General features: G+C 35.8%; 1 protein-coding gene across 7 annotated transcripts in view; it reads right to left on the bottom strand.

The window, feature by feature from the left end:
- Positions 1-4,637: 4,637 nt before the first annotated feature.
- Positions 4,638-19,906, bottom strand: part of RNF111 (ring finger protein 111) — an 84,178-nt gene continuing 68,909 nt past the window's right edge. For 3 of the 7 annotated variants that reach the window (XM_040226628.1, XM_040226630.1, XM_040226629.1), the window contains exons 8-14: positions 17,973-18,321; positions 16,455-16,607; positions 15,109-15,235; positions 11,189-11,281; positions 9,176-9,271; positions 8,027-8,154; positions 4,638-6,293 (exon numbers count right to left, since the gene is read on the bottom strand). In XM_040226628.1, coding sequence (XP_040082562.1) covers positions 6,176-6,293; positions 8,027-8,154; positions 9,176-9,271; positions 11,189-11,281; positions 15,109-15,235; positions 16,455-16,607; positions 17,973-18,321 — 1,064 coding nt within the window. In that variant the 3' untranslated portion in view covers positions 4,638-6,175. The remainder of the gene's footprint in view (positions 6,294-8,026; positions 8,155-9,175; positions 9,272-11,188; positions 11,282-15,108; positions 15,236-16,454; positions 16,608-17,972; positions 18,322-19,906) is intronic. The other 4 variants (XM_040226633.1, XM_040226634.1, XM_040226631.1 and 1 more) reach the window with 3 other exon arrangements.

The raw sequence follows: 19,906 nt of genomic DNA, 5'->3' as shown, positions 1-19,906 counted from the left end.
GTCACAGCTTAGGAAAACACAGCACAATAGGTAGGATTTACAATTATTTGTAAAGGCTGAACCTCAAAAACATTATTCTTGGAAATTTTTTCACACAGGAAACTTTAGTGCCTGAGCCATGTTCTTGCATTTGGCTTTCTGAGGGCACAGTTTACTTAGTGCTGAACCATGGATCAGATGTAACTGAGAGCCTAGGAAGCACTGAACTGGTCTCATAGAATTTCTGGCCACAGAAGTCCAAGGTCTGGAGACTGGGTCTTGATATAGGGGATAAGACAGTTACTAACTGTAGTATTTTAAAAATATGTACAGAAATTCTTGCTATACCTTCCTTCAAATTTTGGAACCCAGTCAACTCCTCCTGAGTAGAGGCTATAATTTGTAACTTGCTTCTAATGAATATAATATTGCAGAAATGAGAATATTACATCAGACTAGATGAAAAATCTCTTTATGGCTTCCTCCTTGCTCTTTCTCTGTGGTCATTTGCTCTGGGGAAGCCAGCTACCCTGCTGTGAAGACATTTGAGCAGCCCTATGAAGTGGCTCTTATAACAAGGAAGTGGGGTGGGTCTCTTGGCCAACAACCGATACTGAACCAAGTCTCCTATCATCAGCCATGTGAGTGAACCATCTTCCAGAGATCATCCAGACCCAGCAATGACTTCAGATGACTGCAGCCCCAGCTAGCACCTTGACTGTACCTTCACGAGCCACCCTGAGCCAGAAGCATCAAGCTAAGCTGTTTCCAAATTCCTGATCCACAGAAACTAAAATGTTTAAGGTTGAGCCACTAAGTTTTATGGTTACCAAGCAATAGAAGGTAATACAAAGCTTTGGGATTTGGGGCATGTGTAGCTAACAGTAAAGGAGGACCTTAGGAACATTATAACTTATTCTCTAAGCAAACACTAATAGAATGGTAGTCTAGATAGTTCAATAAACACATCCATCCTTTATTAAGGGCAAGCTGGGAGACTACCACATCTCTTCCAATTCTCTTGTCAAAACTCTTCTTAAAGAGGCTCCTGGGAATCTAAAAGGTTTGGAGCATCCCATATTATGGGCCAGCTTGGAAATCTGAGTGTCTTGACCTGTTCTACCAGCCACATAGGCCTTGGCAGAAGCCAAAAACTTTCTTTCTAAATAACACAATAGATCAGTAAAAATCTAAAGAATTTCATTTTAAAAGTCTCCCCACCCACCCTGCACACATACTGAATATTGCTACCTAAGGTAAAACTGACTTGGAGTAGCACACAATGAAAATCAGTGAATCTAACCATTCTGCTTTACTGATGATTATGCCAGAGACTTTGACTGTGTAGATCACAACAAGCTGTGGAAAGTCTTCAAGAGATGGGAATACCAGACCACCTTACCTGCCTCCTGAGAAATCTGTATGCAGGTCAAGAAGAAACAGTTAGAACCGGACATGGAACAACAGACTGGTTCCAGATTTGGAAAGGAGTACATCAAGGTTGTATATTGTCACCCTGCTTATGTAACAATGCAGAGTACATCAGGCGAAATGCCAGGCTGGATGAAGCAAAACTGGAATCAAGATTGCCAAGAGAAATATCAGTAACCTCAGATACTCAGATCTAAAGAGGAACTAAACAGCCTCTTGATGAAAGTGAAAGAGGAGAGTGAAAAAGCTGGCTTAAAACTCAGTATTCAAAAAACAAAGATCATGGCATCTGGTCCTATCACTTCATAGCAAATAGATGGGGAAACAATGGAAACAGTAAGAGACTTCATTTTCTTGGTCTCCAAAATCACTGTAGATAGTGACTGCAGCCATGAAATTAAAAGACGCTTACTCCTTGGAAGAAAAGCTATGACAAACCTAGACAGCATACTAAAAAGCAGAGATATTACTTTGCTGACAAAGGTCTGTCTATTCAAAGCTATGGTTTTTCCAGTGGTCATGTATGGATGTCAGAGTTGGACTATAAAGAAAACTGAATGCTGAAGAATTGATGCTTTTGAACTGTGGTGTTGGAGAAGACTCTTGAGAGTCCCTTGGACTGCAAGGGGGATTTCAGGCCAGTAATCCTAAAGGAAATCAGTCTTGAATATTCATTGGAAAGACTGATGTTTGAAGCTGAAACTCCAATACTTTGGCCATGTGATGTGAAGGACTGACTCACTGGAAAAGACCCTGATGTTTGGAAAGACTGAAGGCAGGAGGAGAAGGGGACGAGAGGATGAGATGGTTAGATGGTATCACCGACTTGATGGACATGAGTTTGAGCAAGCTCTGGGAGTTGTTGATGGACAGGGAAGCCTGGCATGCTGCAGTCCATGAGGTTGCAAAGAGTCAGACATGACTGAGCGACTGAACTGAAGTGAACCATTCTCTGTAGTGATGATAAAGGATTACAAGAGACATGCGGTTTGTCTGGACTAATCAAAAGCTTCCCCTGGAAACCTACACCTTCTACAGTCATAGCTCTTAGCCTAAGAATAAAGCTTAGAAGCAGCTAATACAACATACGTGGCTCAGTAGTGTGCTTAGTTAACTGTTAATGGGCACCAGATCTCTATATAACACAATTTGATGGGAAAAATTAGGAGAGATTGAGGAATTCTGTTAATTTCTCCATAATATTTATTTTCTTTTAGCTCAGAAAGGATGAATGGTTTCATATTCTGTGCCAATTCTGATCCACTGGCAATAACCTAAAACACAGCATTAGATGGTTTTGATGGGCAACTATGTGCCTCATGTGCTTTCAAGGCAAAGGAAGAAAGCACACGTGCTCTGAATCTTCCATTCCTCTGGTAGAAGAAAAAAGGCCAACCTATCAGAGAAGGGCTGAAAAGGATTGTTCATTCTTACCTAGTAATCAGTTGGTTGAACCCAGTAAGAGAAAGATTGCAGTAAACACTGATCTACGGTCCAGCACCTGCCTTTGCTATTATTTGTTATCAAAGGGCAAGCGAATTTGGGTGGTGGGGTGAAGCGGAGCAAGCATTGGGAGAACTTACTTCTTAATATATCGTATATGCAAAGCTCTTTATACTCATCTCATTCAATTCTAATAACAAACTATTTCTGTTATAGGTAAGAATGATGGAGCTCAGAAAGCTTAAGCTTTTTACAGTTGCACAATTCAAAGCCCAAGTCTTTCTGACACCAAAGACTATATTCTTTTCAAAATTTCAAAAGATCAACTGTGTAGCCTGTGAATCTGTACAGTATACAGAGGAGAGAGATGAGATTGTGTCCAGAAGGCACAATCACAGAATTGATAACATTTATTTTTGTAACTCTTTCTTCAAGGAAATGAGTGAAATCTATAAGAGAAAATATTTCAACCTTAATACATCCAATATTGTGACATGTTAAGTCTTGAATAAGCAAGAAAATTTACTGTGTTTCCGGAAGTTTTGGAAGTTAAATTAGAAATCAGGATGCAGTAATAACCTAAATGGGAAAAGAACTTGAAAAAGAATAGATATATGTAATACACATAACTGAATCACTTTGCTGTACACCTGAAACTAACAAAACATTGTAAATCAACCATACTCCAATATAAAATAAAAGGTTTTTAAAAATCAAGATGCATTTTCTACAAAACTAAGTTATTCTCATTTATGAAAAACTAATAATGAAATGTCCACAGAGTCAACATTTTAATGTTACAAATGTTAATAGCATTTTAAAAACAGAGCTAGTTACCTGTCAAATTGTTATGATTCAAATGATGAAACATGCTAGCAGCTAAAAATCACCAGATAAGAAAAATGCTTCAAGTATCACTTTATCACTTTCATATTAACAAAAATGAACATCAGGATTTGCTGACAAAAGAATCTTAGTTTTAAAGAATTTGGATAGTTATCACTGAAATTTTCACTTTGACATAAAATGTAGCAGGATATGGAAGACACCAAAACAAAGCACAAAAAGGTAAAATACCAAAAATTTCCTTCCATATTTGGTTCAACACTAATCACATCTTCCTGCAACTAACTGTAGTAGCTTAATAAGTTCCTACATAGTTCAGGTATACGCCACAAATACTTGCATAAATTTTAAAGTAATGATAGTTTATATTTTTTAAAAATCAGTAGCAAATGTTAAACAAATCAACAATTTAGTTGTGCATCTAAATCTGATATAATAAAAAAATAGAGAAATCTATATGTATTTGTGTTTTGGGGAGCATCAAGAGGACTCCGTTGTATAGAATTCTCCCCATTTTATCCCTCGGCCTGGACCACAGGTTTTCCAGTGGTAAAGTCCTACATCTAGGCCAGCAGAATATGGGCTACTAGCTCTTCTCCCCAGTAATATGGCAAAGTCTCTCTCTTTCTCATTCTGTCTTGCCACCCCTCCCACAACCCTTCCACAACTGCTGCTAGTATTCTTATTAATTGTATTATTTTATATCCAATTTTCTTAACCATAATCCACCCTTGATCTCTAACACCTACTATGCTGAAGCATGTTGATATTGACAATTACTCAGTGTAACATTTACTAATACAAAAAAAAGGCAAGTAGCCATAATTGAATGAATACAAACAAAATTAGGCAAATGTCAACCTGAGTGAGATCACTGTTTTTGAATCCCATAATGTTCAATGTAGGCAGTTTTATAAAAATGAATTATGAAACACAAAGACAATAGAAATATAAGTTATTTATTAATCAATCCACTTACAAAGCAGGTGGCTTAATGCAAGCTTATCGACATCTTCACATATGATCCATGGGAACATGTCTTCCACATACAGACAGTGATGTTACTGACTGATGCATTTGCAATCTGGGGCATATTAAGCATATTTAGACAAATAAAATTAGGCTATCCTGTATATGAAAGTATCTTGATAATATGCATCCTGAAGTGGATTAAAACTTTCTCCAAAAGAGAAATGTTAGTACATTAACTTAACTTTAATATTCTATATTATGCAGTAAATCTTAACTATAGAAATTAAAAATTTTAAATCAGTGATCGACTCTTGGTAATGTATGAAGTGGGAGTCTAAAACCAGAGCAACAGTAGGTTGACAGTATAATTTGTGCCTCACAGTATCTGCAGATTTACTGTTTTCAAGCTTAAAGAGAAATAAAACAAGAGACATGTAGATTCAGCTGACTTTATTTATCTTTAAACTAATAAAAATCCCTTTAAAAGTGATTCTGGGACCTTTAGAAGTTCTATGAATGCATAGATACCTGCCAGTGACTGCAATTCTAAATCCTGACTAAATGTGTTTACAAAAATCAATGTAAGCAGATATCTTTACTATGCGTGCTTAGCAGAAGACTGAATGAAATTCTACATGTCTTCTTCAATTTCCCTAAAATTTTGTTAAATCTGCAAGTATATACAATCCAGCTAATTGAAATTAATATTTAGTGTTCATCAGAGCTGTTTCACAGCAGCAAAAATTGAATCTGGGAAATAAAGTTCTAAACGATGGAGGAAAAAGATAAATACAATAGGAACAGCAGTCTAAATGTATGGTATTAATATTCAACTCTATCTGCATTGTGCTAAAAGGAAAAGGATACACCAAGAAGAATTCTATTGATCACTCTGGTGATGTGAGTACCACCTGCATCTGATTGAAAATGGTTTGTATTCTGTTCCTGGTATCAAGGATGGTATTGAACTCAGAACTCCATATTGTAAATATACAGCAGCCATTTTGTCCTAATTAAGGAATGTCTTAATACACAATATTATCATTTTCTAGAGGATCTTTATACATTAAACTAAAGTACATGATTGATTAAATTAAACGTTAGTAATGGATAAAAAAATTCATAATTCTCAAGACCTGGTACTATGTAAAAACCAAAAAGACCACAAAATTCTACTTACTAAAGCAGCTAATCTTGCCTGCAAGTTTAGGGTCACAAGCCCATAATATGTGCAAAGAAATGCAATACAAGGAACCATGCAAAAATACAGTAAAATGATACAGGAAAAATGTCAAATCTAGAAAAAAAAAAAGCTTTTATAAATACATCAAAATCAACTGTATACATAAACTGTAGGTCTAGCATTAGTTGTACCATGTAGCAGAGCCAGCACTCTTAAGTTCAAGGCTTCCGAATCTGCGCAGGTAAGTCATGCCATCTTTGGTTGACTGCAGTACCAGGAGGGTGGGAATGAGAGGGAGGGTAAGAGTTCTGAAACATGGTGTCAACTTTCACTTGGCAGCTGGGCCTCAATGTCCACTCTGCAAATGGGGCACTTCTTATTGGTGATCAACCACTGGTCAACACACACTTGGTGGAAAAGGTGCATACAGGGAAGGCGTCTATTATAAGTAAACAAAACAAAAAGCAAAAGTTAATTTTATGACAAGTGCAGTGGCATTTAAACAAATGATACACGCAATACTTCAGTAATGTTCTGAAGTTACTAAACATTTTCTCTTCTGTTAAAAAAAAAAAAAACAAAAAAAAAACCCCTCCCTACTCAAGATTATATACCTACATTAAATTAATACTTGGGGCAATGTAATGTATTAATGACCAAGATAATTAACTGTCACAGCTAAAGAATCAAATTATATAAAATCTCAAGAATTTTAAGAACAACAACTACAGTAACAATTATTCCAACTTTGTTTCTATACATGAGCTGCCAATTTATTAGAGCTGGCAATATGTTCCCCACAACATAATACTGTAAATATATTTTAAATATCAAATCATTGTATTTATGAAGCACTTTCCAAAAATTTCTCACTTAGTTCTCTCAAAAGAATTCTGTAAACACACAGCAGCCATATCATACTAATTAAGGAATGTCTTAATATGCAATATTATTTTCTGTCTAGAGGATCTCTTTAACACATTAAAGTACATGATTGATTAAAGGTTATTAATATTGTTTCATGAGATTATTTTCATGTTATATCGTACTATGCTACTCTTTTAAAAGCAGATTAAACAGATATGTTTGCTTTAGTACACTATACTATCAATTAGAAATAGAGAAATAAATAAAGCTTCCATGCACTAACATGCTAATATCAAACCTAACGGTAGAATAAAGGTTACTGACTTAAGTGTCAATTTCAACTTCACCACTGTTGAGTTGTTGTACATTTCAGATTTCATATTTTGTAAAAATAGCTAAAAAGAGGTGTTCTAATTACTCTCTGTACAGTATTATCAATACTGTAAAAAAATAATTATCTATATTTATAAATCTTCATTGGAAATACAGTGTTCAAACAACCTTCTATGTGATATAGTAGACAATAAAAGTTTATAACTTTTTCTTCTCTCTTAGTCAACTGAAGAAATAAGATACAGTTGTTATATATGTTATAGAACTTGCTTCATATGGGATTATGTTACATTCGAAAAAACAGAATAGGAACAAAACAGTTACTTAACAGATTATAAGAAGAAAAGTCTAAAATATTTGGCTAGCATAATAACATTTTCTAAATCACATAGTTGCAAGAAGAAAACAGTCTACAAATTGAGAGGAAATTTTAGGACAAGATCACTTTATAAATGATGATGTAAAACAAACTGCATGGAGCTACTCTGGATCCCTCTCTGTAAGCTTTGGAGAAACATTAATATACATGTTTTGGCCTCCAAAGTCTCTCATCTCTCAAGTTCTCCGTCCTACAAGATTCAGATAAGACAATCTTGACCACAAAATCCCCCTGGCCAAGTCTTGGTGTGGCCCTAAAACAGGTACTATATTTCTCTTTGATTTTAATACAGAAACTTAATCTTTTCACTGTTTTATTCACTATTAGAAGGCAATTCTACATATCAGAGACTGGTAACAGGGTACACTAGGAGTAACCTTTATTTGGTTTCTGGTCTGCTTTATAATAAAATTCCTCTTATTTTGGCTGTATTGCAGGTCTGTGAGAGATTAGTTCCCTGACCAAGGACTGAATCAGCACCCTCAGCAGCTCAAAGTGCAGAGTCTTAACTACTGGACGACAAGAGAATTCCCTCAAATGAAATCTCTTGTCCAGTTCTGACAATGAATTTTAGATAATTAGTGTTTAGTTACCTCACATCTTCACCTTCCTCTAAAATAGACAAACAGATAGTACATTTTTCCTCTGTGTCTTCCTCAGTCCCTTCTTCCCCATCTTGTTTGCAGTGCAGTTTCCTCTGTGAGAACCAATCAGTTGTTACCTTGTTAGTAGAGATGACATTATTGAACAACTGAGTAAAGTTTGTGTTTATTTGAAAAACAAAACAAAACAAAACCATACATTCACCCACAACATATTTCCCAGATAAAATTGCCATGAATTAAAGGATGAATTAAGTGACTATTATCAACGAAGTGTTCTCATAAGACCCTTAAATAATCAGCATCAAAATTAAAAGTAACATATTCATCAGTCTGAAATCTATCATTTCTAACTCACAATCAGGATCCTATATACTATTCTGTCCCATCATGAGGTACAGCCAGATGAAACACTTCGTTTCATTAATAAATGTTTCAGATAATGTTCAAAAATGAATGCTAGTTATAGTATTTAGCTTAAACAGTTAAGAGGACTTACATTGAATGGTAATACCCCATTAATAATCTTAGGAAAAGGGTGAAAAATACAACGAACAGTCATTTTCAAACTTCATTAGTCTCTATAGTATAGAACATTGTTTGTTGAAAGAAATTTATTTAATGTGCCTACTGCACATCTTCTAGATGTAACACTACATAAGGAATATAAGGGTAGAATATAAGAAATGTAGGTCAATTAAGTTCCCATCCAAACAACTGAGTAGCTAAATTATGGTACCTATAGGATGGAATTCTGTATAAGCTATTAGTAAGAATACAGGTCATCTGTAGGTGCTGACATAGAATAAAAAGAAAATGGACAAAAACTGTATGCATATTATCCCCTTTGAGTTATTTTCAAAAGTGGAAGAAAAAATATATACATATGCACATTATTAAAAATACTTGGAAGATTACCTAAGAAATCTTTAAGCATGATTTTTCTTTTGGGAAGGAAAACTAGGATCATTAGAGTAACAGACTTCAATTTATAGTTTTAGATTTTTTAACCACATGCATATATTGTTTTAATAATAAAAAAATGTAGTTGATAGACGCCACAAACTTGAAAAAAGTCCATGATATTAAATGTTATGCATTTCAACAATAATGTAGATGTTTCACAGAACAAATGCTTACCTTTTTATATTTATGTGGATATGTACATCTTTCAATTGTCCCCTGGGATGCTCCACGATTGACATTTCCTAATCTTTCTTCTAAATGAATAAGTTCCTGAAGAAGAAGAATAATCAGTATTAAAAGCCAGCATTATTATTCCTTGAACAGCACAATCAGTATTGTAAAAGCAATAAAGTACCATATTTATAAACATGCAATGTAAATAGAGTACTCAAAACTCATATATGGTAAGGCAAATGGCTGTTTGTAATTATTTCTCAGCTAACTGAACTGGTATGGCAAAGTTATCTTGGTAGACTAGAACAATGTATTATGACATGATCCTATATAAGTCAGTAAGCTTGTATGCATCTAGAAGATGAAGTCACTGCAGTAAAATAGGGAAACAAGTCAAACAATAATTCTTGATTCCAAATTCCAAACTGACATGAAGAAACAAAACTTTAATCATATTTAAATGATCTGTTCTTCCAGAAAATTCAAAGATATTTAGCAAAAAACTGAATTACTTAGGTTTCCTTTTCTGTAGCAATGCTTCTCTAAAAATTAAGCTTAGTCAAAAAGCATTAGGCATTGATTATAGTAGAAAAAATATTTTAAAAACCTAAATGTTTTCCTAGAATGGTTAAATTATATTCATCTACCCATGAGAATATCAGAACTATCAAAAACAATGTACTAGTCAAAAAACTGATAGTACTTATTTCCCAGATATATTGCAAAGAGTAAATTTATAGAAAAAATGTTATCACTAAATTCTAATGTATTACAAGCATCACATGGGTTCAGTAAAGCATATAAGTCTAGTGCATTTAAAAAATTTTTAACTTCTTATTTTGTATTGGGGTAGAGCCAATTAACAATGTTGTGATAGTTTCTAGTGAATAGCAAAGGGACTTGGCACATACAATACATGTATCCATTCTCCCTCAAACTCCCCTCCCATCCAGGATGCCACAAACACTGAGCACAGTTCCACATACTACATTTATTTAAAAAAAAAAAAAAAGGCATTAAGGTTTTTCTAGCACATTTAATGGTATGGTTCTTTATCTGATATTTATATTTAATAAAATTCTCAACATTCAGAAAACGAAGATCATGGCATCTGGTCCCATCACTTCATGGCAAGTAGATGGGGAACAGCGAAAACAGTGTCAGACTTTATTTTTGGGGGCTCCAAAATCACTGCAGATGGTGACTGCAGCCATGAAATTAAAAGACGCTTACTCCCTGGAAGGAAAGTTATGACCAACCTAGATAGCATATTCAAAAGCAGAGATATTACTTTGCCAACAAAGGTCCGTCTAGTCAAGGCTATGGTCTTTCCAGTGGTCATGTATGGATGTGAGAGTTGAACTGTGAAGAAGGCTGAGCGCCGAAGAATTGATGCTTTTGAACTGTGGTGTTGGAGAAGACTCTTGAGAGTCCCTTGGACTGCAAGGAGATCCAACCAGTCCATTCTGAAGGAGATCAGCCCTGGGATTTCTTTGGAAGGAATGATGCTAAAGCTGAAACTCCAGTACTTTGGCCACCTCATGCGAAGAGTTGACTCATTGGAAAAGACTCTGATGCTGGGAGGGATTGGGGGCAGGAGGAGAAGGGGACGACAGAGGATGAGACAGCTGGATGGCATCACGGACTCGATGGACGTGAGTCTGAGTGAACTCCGGGAGTTGGTGATGGACAGGGAGGCCTGGCGTGCTGCGATTCATGGGGTCGCAAAGAGTCGGACACGACTGAGTGACTGAGCTGAATAAATTTCTACATTCTTCTATTAGTAGATATTTTCAATTACTCTTCTTCAATATTGGGGTAATTTCTGATGCTAAGATTAATATTACTAATAAACCTTTCTATAATAATCCCTAGAAACAATATAGATGTGTTACTGCCTTTTGACCCTCAGTCACTGCAGCAATCCTATACTTGTAACTATTAATATTACACATACTCTCTTTTTACATTATAGATACTGTGGCAAATATCTTCATTAATGCTATTACATACCTCAAAATTGCCCCTGAAAGGACCTCTGAATGATGTTCCATCCAAGCCTGATGAAATGTAACGAATGTGAGGATAGCCTGCCATGTCAGGAACCTATTTTAAGAGAACAGGTAAGCTAAATGAATTAAGAACAGGCTCAAGTTTTATTGCTACCATCCAATAATTCAGATACTCAATTTTCTCCATATAGCTTCTCAAAAAAATCAACTTCAGGAAGTATACATAACTCCAAAAAAGGCATTCTGTTAACAGGTTCCTCTTCAAAAATGATCTCATTTATAATAACTTTTAAATTATCATCAGAAGGAAAAAAACAGAAACAGCAGTTCCATGAGATAACAGATTCTCTTCTACTTGATTTATTTTGCACAAAGAATCCTAAGTAGGGAATACTCAAACCTAAGAATGATGCTCTTAGTAGCCTAAACATATACAGAGTAAAATTTTCATAAGATCTGGTCAATTTCATACAATATTATACAGTAGTTAGCCTTCAATTAAAATAAATAAATTTACATTAAAAAAAGATCTGGTCAATTTCAGAGAGCTTTATTATACAGTATTAAGAAATAGAAATGCATAAAATTTTCTAACAAAACTTAATTTCAGGATAAAAGTTTTATTTCCCTTTCTCTAACTCCCAAATAGCCAAAGGTACCTTTGGCTGCTCTTTTGGTTTGGTTCTATTAGTGAAAGTTTAACAGTTTCTAACTTTTTGTTAGCTAAGGTCAATCTTCACAATCTTATTTGTGAGCTCACCTACTTGACAGAATTTGTTTGTAACTCCAAAATCAATAGTTGTGCTCTCACAAGTCATTCATAGACCTGCACAGAGCAGCAAAAAAATCTGAGTTACCCAATACTGTGCTCCCAGCTGAGGAAGAACAAGACCCTGCCCACTTGTTTCAGTTCTTACACTGTAAACAAGTGTCTTTTTTGCAATGTATTAAGTGCAATGTTTTTCACATTTTTGTACTTTGTATAGGTCATTCTGTTGTTTAAACTGATCCCCAAACATAATGCTTAATTGTTAGTTAGGGTTCCTAAGTGCAAGAAGGCTGTGACGTGCCTTATGGAGAAAATATGTGTACATAAGCTTCATTCAGGCATGAGTTATGGTATCATGAGCTTGGCCATGTGCTCAATGTCAATGAATCAACAGTATATATCAAACAAGGTGTCTCTAAACAGAAAAATACATTAAAACAAGGTTATGCATTGGTTGTTGGGACTGGAGGTTTGCACTAACCTAGGGCTGTATTTACCCTGGGAATAATGGTTCAATATCTATTTTGTCAGCATTCACAGTAACTCTATAGTACATTAACTACCATGAATAACTAGAGCTGACCATAGTGTTAGGAAAGGGATAATCTAAGACCATTCTTGCATTTTTATAAACAAATCTCCAGAATTATGTGGCTTCTACTAAATCATAATACACTTCTAGCATGTTTTACAGCTTTAAAAGACAGTTCACACATGGAAAAGCATTTAAAATAAGCAATAATTTTTTACCCTTTAAATAGTCTATTATTTAAGTATCTGCAACTTTCCTTATAATCAAGATCAATAGTATCCAGCTCTAAGCAGATAACCTATCTTCCTACACATCTCCAAGAGAAATGAAAAAATCAGAAAGGAACTCCTGCTTCTAAATTACTTAAAACCTGCACATCTCTTGTAACCCTCTCTAGCCTCCTTTCTCTAACTTTTAGGGATAATCTTCCTCTTTCTCTTACCCAAAGGTGAGCTCTATCATTTGCTCCCCCTTTCTCTTGTTTCCCTAACCTGGACCATCCTTAACTGCTACCCACCCTTTTTCTGTATGTCTTCAAACAAGTCCTCCCTGTTACCATTGTTTTGTCTTAAACCTAAAATTACCTTCAAGTTTCTCCAAACCCAGGTTGTCTCTCTAATCCTAATAGTGAGAGAGTGTTAGTCACTTAGTCGTGTCTGACTCTTTGCCACCCTATGGACTAGAGCCTGCCAGGCTCCTCTATACAGGGAACTCTTCAGGCAGAAATACTGGAGTGGGTACCCATTCCTTTCTCCAGGGGATTGCACTTACCCAGGGATTGAACCTAGATCTCCAGCATTGCAGGCAGATTCTTTACCATCTGAGCCACCAAGGAAGAATCAATCCTGGACTAAATGCCAAGGCTATTTCCCACTTTCCCTTCATAGCCAAGTTTATACAGCAAGTGGTTTATATTCAATCTCCACATATTTTAACTTTCCCTACCTTACTGTGATCTAAGAGGCACTCCAACCTCCATCCCTCACCATTACTGAAATCACTTTGACAAAAGCTGCCAGAAACCACTCTAATGCCAAATGCATTCAGCATTTTTCAAACTTTACTTTTTTGTGATGAAACACTACTGACCATATTATTTTGACATTATTCTAACTTTGTTTCTCCTCAATTATCCTAGCCAATTCTTGGAATTATTTGTTTGAAGTACAGTTGTTGTTGTTTAGTTGCTAAGTTGTGTCTGACCCTTTTGTGACCACATGGACTGTAGCCTGCCAGGTTCCTCTTAGCACTGAGCCACCCAGGAGGCCCTGAAATACAGTATTATCATTTAAATACAGTATTATCATTTAAATACAGTATTATTATTGGCCAAGGTTCTTTCAATCTCTCATCAGTTTGCACATTTTTCTTAGAAATCTAATCTTCTTCCATGGATTCATGTAATATGACAGACATGTGACACATGTAATATTTTATATTGACAGATCACAACCTATCTTTAACTCAAAGACCAGTTTGAGTTAAAGGAGATCCAGACCATAAATCCAACTTCCCACTGGACAGTCCACCCTGACACATATATCTCAGATTCAATATGTCCAAAATCTAACTCACCTAACCCTTTCCCTAAATCCTCATCTAATATTCTCCAAATTAGTGAATGGCAGCACGATACATACACCTAACAACCAAAGCTAGATATCTGGGAATCATCTTAAATATTACTCAAACAGAGCCCATCATTTTTAGGTCAACTGCCACTGCCCTTGTTCAATCATTTATCAACTTTCATCTCTTCTACTATAATGCGTCCTTGCTTCCATCATGAAACCTATTTTCCACACAACTGAAGAGATGGTCTATTTAGGTGCAATCTGATTAAATCACTCTAACAACATAAACATGATCAAGACATTCCTCTTTCAATGAAGCCTAAGTTCTAGTTTCTTGGCAGTGCACATATTTCATTGCTGAGTAACCTTCACCCCTAAGATCTAGAAACAGCAACTTGGATTTCCCTGTGCTTATGCTATCTGAAAGCTCTTTACATGATGTAGTCACTTTAAGAGTGCCATTCTCAATTCCAAAGCTTGCTTAGAAGTTGCATGTATAGTAAAGTGTCTTGGAAACCTTCTCTGCAATACTTCTACCCCTACAAAACTACTCACTTCTCTGTATTACGCAATATGTATTATGTGAAAAGAAAACTCAATTTTTGCTGAATTTGCTCTTTAGAACTCAAACTGGTATCAACAAAATCTGAATCTGCTCAAATCAGTTACAGAGAATTAGTAGAGTCTTTCTACTGATCAGAAAATAAAGTATGAATGCATTAGAACAGACCCATTACCATTTATGATAATAAAGCAGATATCCCACTAAAAGCAGATAAAGATTATCATGTCAGTATAAACAAAAAAAAAATGTCATTTTTTACATCAAGAAGAGTATATGTAACACTGCAGATACAAACACATATTTTACTGTATCTAATACCTTCTTATAGCACAATTTCAATCTAATAATAATAATTCTAATCCTCTACTGAAACACCTATTAACAACTAATACATTAAAAATATTTCCAAAAAATAATTTAGAAAAGGAAGAACAGTTTTTGAAGGCAACTATGTCAGAATTTTGAAATCTTCCTATTTTACCATTAAAGGTAGAGCTCCTAATTGCAAGTGATGAAGCCGGGGTGGTGCATGGTAATGAGCCAAGTGAGGATGCAATGCTCCAGGTGTATAAGTAGCTGCAGTTACTCCAGCTTCAATTCCCAGTTCCCTGACAAAGGAGAACAGTTTAAATGTTAGACATCCTTACAGTGTCTATTTTCAACAGAAATGCAGGAGTATGTTTACATTTTTTAATGTCATCTGAAGATTCTTATCTTACTTAGCTGAGAAAAAAAAGATAATTTAGCCCAAAAGATATAACTAATAATTTCAAGTTCATTTTAGAAACCAAAATTCAAAGGTTCAACTTTGTGACCATGAGGAGCAAGGCATCTGTATCCAGTTTCACACCTTACAAAGGAAGGACATATGAGTGGCCCTAAGGTTCCTTCCAATCTAAAAGTCTGATTTTTCATGAGAAGCATATACAATTGAGTTTACTTTTTTGGTTTATATGAATATTGCCCCCACGTCTTTTGTTTGTTGGATAGTGCCTCTGGATTGTTGGCATCAAGGATAATTCGAAGAGTAAACACTTCTATACCTTATAAAGCAAGGGTAAACAAAATTTTAGAAAGTAAAACTGGTAAATATCAAATCTTCATTTATTTATTCTCATTTTATATTTTGTCTGAAAAGTCACTGTGGATCAAGATCTCAATAGCTACCTACAGAAAACAGATTCAGAAAGAAAATTAATGCAAATTTGCCTCCATTTCTCTAGGAAATAACTCAAGCCTGGAGGATCCAGGCTGGATTTCCCTTGTCAATAGCAGGGGTTAAAGGAGGTACAGCAAACCTGAGTACAAAGGTGGAGGTGCTGGATAAAGAAGTTATAAAAAATTTAGGGACTTTACTTTGATGGTAGATCTCTGAGAAACAACAACAAAAAAGTTCTATTCCAGTTTGACAGGGTTCCCTGCCCTAGAACTCAAGTTGCTACTCTTTCCTCCCCAAGTCTCTTATGACTCACCCAGAGACAGTGAGTCACAGCTAAGCTGTAATTCAGTTTCTCTGTATTATCCTTAAAAAAAATTTTATATATCTAGCTATTTGCTGTGCTTAGATCTTAGTTGCAACACTCAGGATCTTCAATCTTGTTGTGACATGTGGGATCTTTACTTGCAGAATGCGAACTCTTAGTTGCAGCACGTGAGATCTAGTTCCTTGACCAGGGATCGAACCCAGACTCCCTGCATTGAAAGTCTAGTCTCAGCCACTGGACCACCAGGCAAGTCCCCACATTACCCTTCCCCTACAAAGTATCTCTTCCAACTTTTTCTACCACAAGAAACTGATCACAGCTCTGAAATAAATAAGATACTGACCAGGCAGATCTCTCCGGAGCCTGTCGAGGATGTGAGGACATAGTCTGAGGCACATGAATATGATGCCCGTGACCATAATTTGGGTGCATCCTATGTGGATGGGGTGGGGGGCGTTCATGTGCCCGCCTGGAAACACAGAACACAAAAAGACCACTGGAAATAATTGAATAATTGGTTATTTCTTAATGTAGAAAAAAACAATCTAGTATTAATATTATAAACATCTATAGATTAGTCTTGAAATTAACTCTGTAACAATAAACTTAATGATTAACAATAAATCAAGAAACCATAGTCCCACAAATTCTCACTACTCATTTATTTCAATGTCTCCAATCCAAATATCATCCAAGGGAAAAAACAGTATCTTTATAATATGGCAGATAGTTTAAATAGAATAACAGGAACTAAATGAAAATAAAATTTAAAAAATTAATACTCCAGCATATGCTTCAGACACAAGGAAGTTGTCTATATAAACATATAAAACAGAAGAAATAAAAACTATCTTGCTTCATCTTTTTGCTGTAATAATACTCATCCATTTTAATGGATAAAACTTCTAAGTAAAAAAAAAAAAACTTCTAAGGAAAAAAATTTAACCTGTGCATTTTCTTCAAACACATGCAACTACATGTCAACACATCTGGGAAACTGGTATTACTTCTATTCACACTCTTTATTCATCAGTCCAGCTTACAGTATTTTCTCTTTCTAAAGTCTGTCAAATTTACAAATGTAAATGGTAACAAAGTTCTAAACGAATGGCACTTGAGAAAAAAAAACAGTTCTAGGGATTCATTTTTATAGTCTAATTCTCATTTTCTACTAGTTTCAAACACATATACAGAGTTTTCATGTTTAACCTTAATGATTCAGAACAAGTAATTTTCTAGATACTGGAAGATAGAAATATTAATTGGCAACTTTCTATATAAAGAGGCACTGTATTAAAATGACAGAAATAGTCACAGATTCTAAATATAACCTTAAATTATATAACTAAAGAAAGAAGTTACACAAGAGCCAGATCATTGATTAAATCAAGAGTCTGCAAACACTCTGTAAGGGCCAAATACTTAATATTGCTTGCTCTATAGGCCACATGGTTTCTGTTCTAACTACTCAACTTGGTTTTTGCAGCGTAAAAGAAGCTACAGACAATATATAGATGAACCAGTGTAGCAATTTTCCTGCATAACTTTAATAGGCAGGCAGAATAAGACCAACAAAGTACACTGCCCCAAATTAGAATATCAGATCCTGAGTTTTCCAAAGAAAACAAAAAGTTCTTTTTGTTTTTACAGTCTTTTCATATGAAATAACCTGATATAAAATTTTTATGTCAGCACCTACAACTCAGGATAAGACATTCTGGTTAGTAAAAAATTAATTTCCTAGTGAACTAAAGATTAAGTATAGCTATATCGCTTCTGAAGACTTTACAGTTTTAAAAGCCAATGGAAATAGAAGGCAAAGAATAAAGGGTGATTATCTTTCTAAAAATGTAGAACATACGTTGGGTGCTGCATCATTCTCCTTCTTTGAACTTCCATCCTCTGCATCATTTCATGAGGGTGCAGTCTTTGTGCTGGAGGTGCTGTGGCTGGAATATGGTGTGAAATTGGCTGGTGTGTGGGAGGAAGATGCTGAGGGATTGGTGCAGCTGTACTGGCTAAATGAGTTGGAGGTGGGGCTGCCACAGGGTGAGATGTGGCATGAGACGATATTTGAGAATGGAAAGCATGAACAGGATGAGGAATAACATAATCCACTTGAGGTGGAGGCTGAGCCTGAGGAGGAGGGTTTCCATGAGAGTGGGGGCAGGCAGAGGTTTGATGATGAAGTGGTCTTGTCAAAGAAGCATCTGTAAGAAAAGCACAAGCACCACAAGGTTAAACATATATTGCCATAATACATTTATGTTATACTTTACAAACATATTAGTGTATTTTACTTTATAAATACTTTATCAATGCTTGAGTCTGCTTAGTCTTGTTTGGCAACCTGCTTTCTTCTTTGAGTAATCATAGGTATCTTCTCAAGTCAATATATATAGCTTTACTTCATTCACAGCATTTCATTACAAGAAGGCACCAAAATTTATTGAAGAAAACGCCATTGATAAAAACTGGAAGCAAACCAAAGCTGCAATAAACATCTCTGTGTATAATTCCTCTTGTACTCTCTTTCATACATGCCCTTGTACACGGTGTCTGAACACAAAGGCATACATTCATACACACCACTCACAGGAAGTTTCTATAGCATAAATTCCTATAAGCAGTTATGAGTCTGAAAGAATAATTTAAATTCAGATTACTGTTGTTTATCATGTTCGACTCTTTGTTATTCCATAGACTGCAGCACGCCAGGCTTCCTTGTCCTTCACTGTCTCCCAGAGTTTGCTGAAACTCATGTCCACTGAGTCAATGATGCCATTCAACCACTTCATCCTCTGTTGTACCCTTCTCTTGCCCTCAATCTTTCCCAGCATCAGGGAAAGATTGGCTCTTCGCATCAGGTGGCCAAAATACTGGAGCTTTAGCTTCAGCATCAGTTCTTCCAATGATATTCAGGGTTGATTTCCTTTAGGATTGACTGGTTTTATATCCTTGCTGTCCAAGGGGCTGTCAGAGTCTTCTCCAACATCACAGTTCAAAAGCATCAATTCTTCAGTGCTCAACCTTCTTTATGGTTCTACTCTCATATCCATACATGACTACTGGAAAAACCACAGCTTTGATTATATGGACCTTTGTTGGCAAAGTGATGTCTGTGCTTTTTAATATGCTGTCTAGGTTTGTCATAGCTATTATTACAAGGAGCAAGTGCTTTTAATTCCGTGGCTGCAGTCACCATCCACAGCAATTTTGGAGCCCAAGGAAATAAATAAAGTCTGTCACTGTTTCCATTTTTTCCCCCATCTATTTCCATGAAGTGATGTGACTAGATACCATGACCTTAGTTTTCTGAATGCTGAGTTTCAAGCCAGCTTTTTCACTTTCCTCTTTCACCTTCATCAAGGGGCTCTTTAGCACATCTGAGGTTATTGAGGTTATTTCTCTCAGCAATCTTGATTCCAGCTTGTGCGTCATCCAGCCCAGCATTTTGCATGATGTACTCTGCATATAAGTTAAATAAGCAGGGTGATAATATACAGCTTTGACGTCTTTCTTTCCCAGTTTGAACCGGTCAGTTGTTCCTTGTAAGGCCCTAACTGTTGCTTCTTGGCCCACATACAGGTTTCCCAGGTGGCAGGCCAGGTGCTCTGCTATTCCCATCTCTTTAAGAGCTTTTCACAGTTTGTTGTGATCCACTAGTGTAGTCAATGCAGCAGAAGTAAACGTTTTTCTGGGATTCCCTTGCTTTTTCTAGGATCCAACGGATGTTGGCCATTTGATCTAAATTCAGATACTAGTTGACAAAACACCTTTCCCAAAAGTTTACAT

Source organism: Oryx dammah, unplaced genomic scaffold (genome assembly GCF_014754425.2).
Source record: "Oryx dammah isolate SB20612 unplaced genomic scaffold, SCBI_Odam_1.1 HiC_scaffold_26, whole genome shotgun sequence".
In the NCBI taxonomy this organism is placed as follows: domain Eukaryota; kingdom Metazoa; phylum Chordata; class Mammalia; order Artiodactyla; family Bovidae; genus Oryx; species Oryx dammah.
This window is presented reverse-complemented; position numbering and strand designations above follow the sequence as displayed.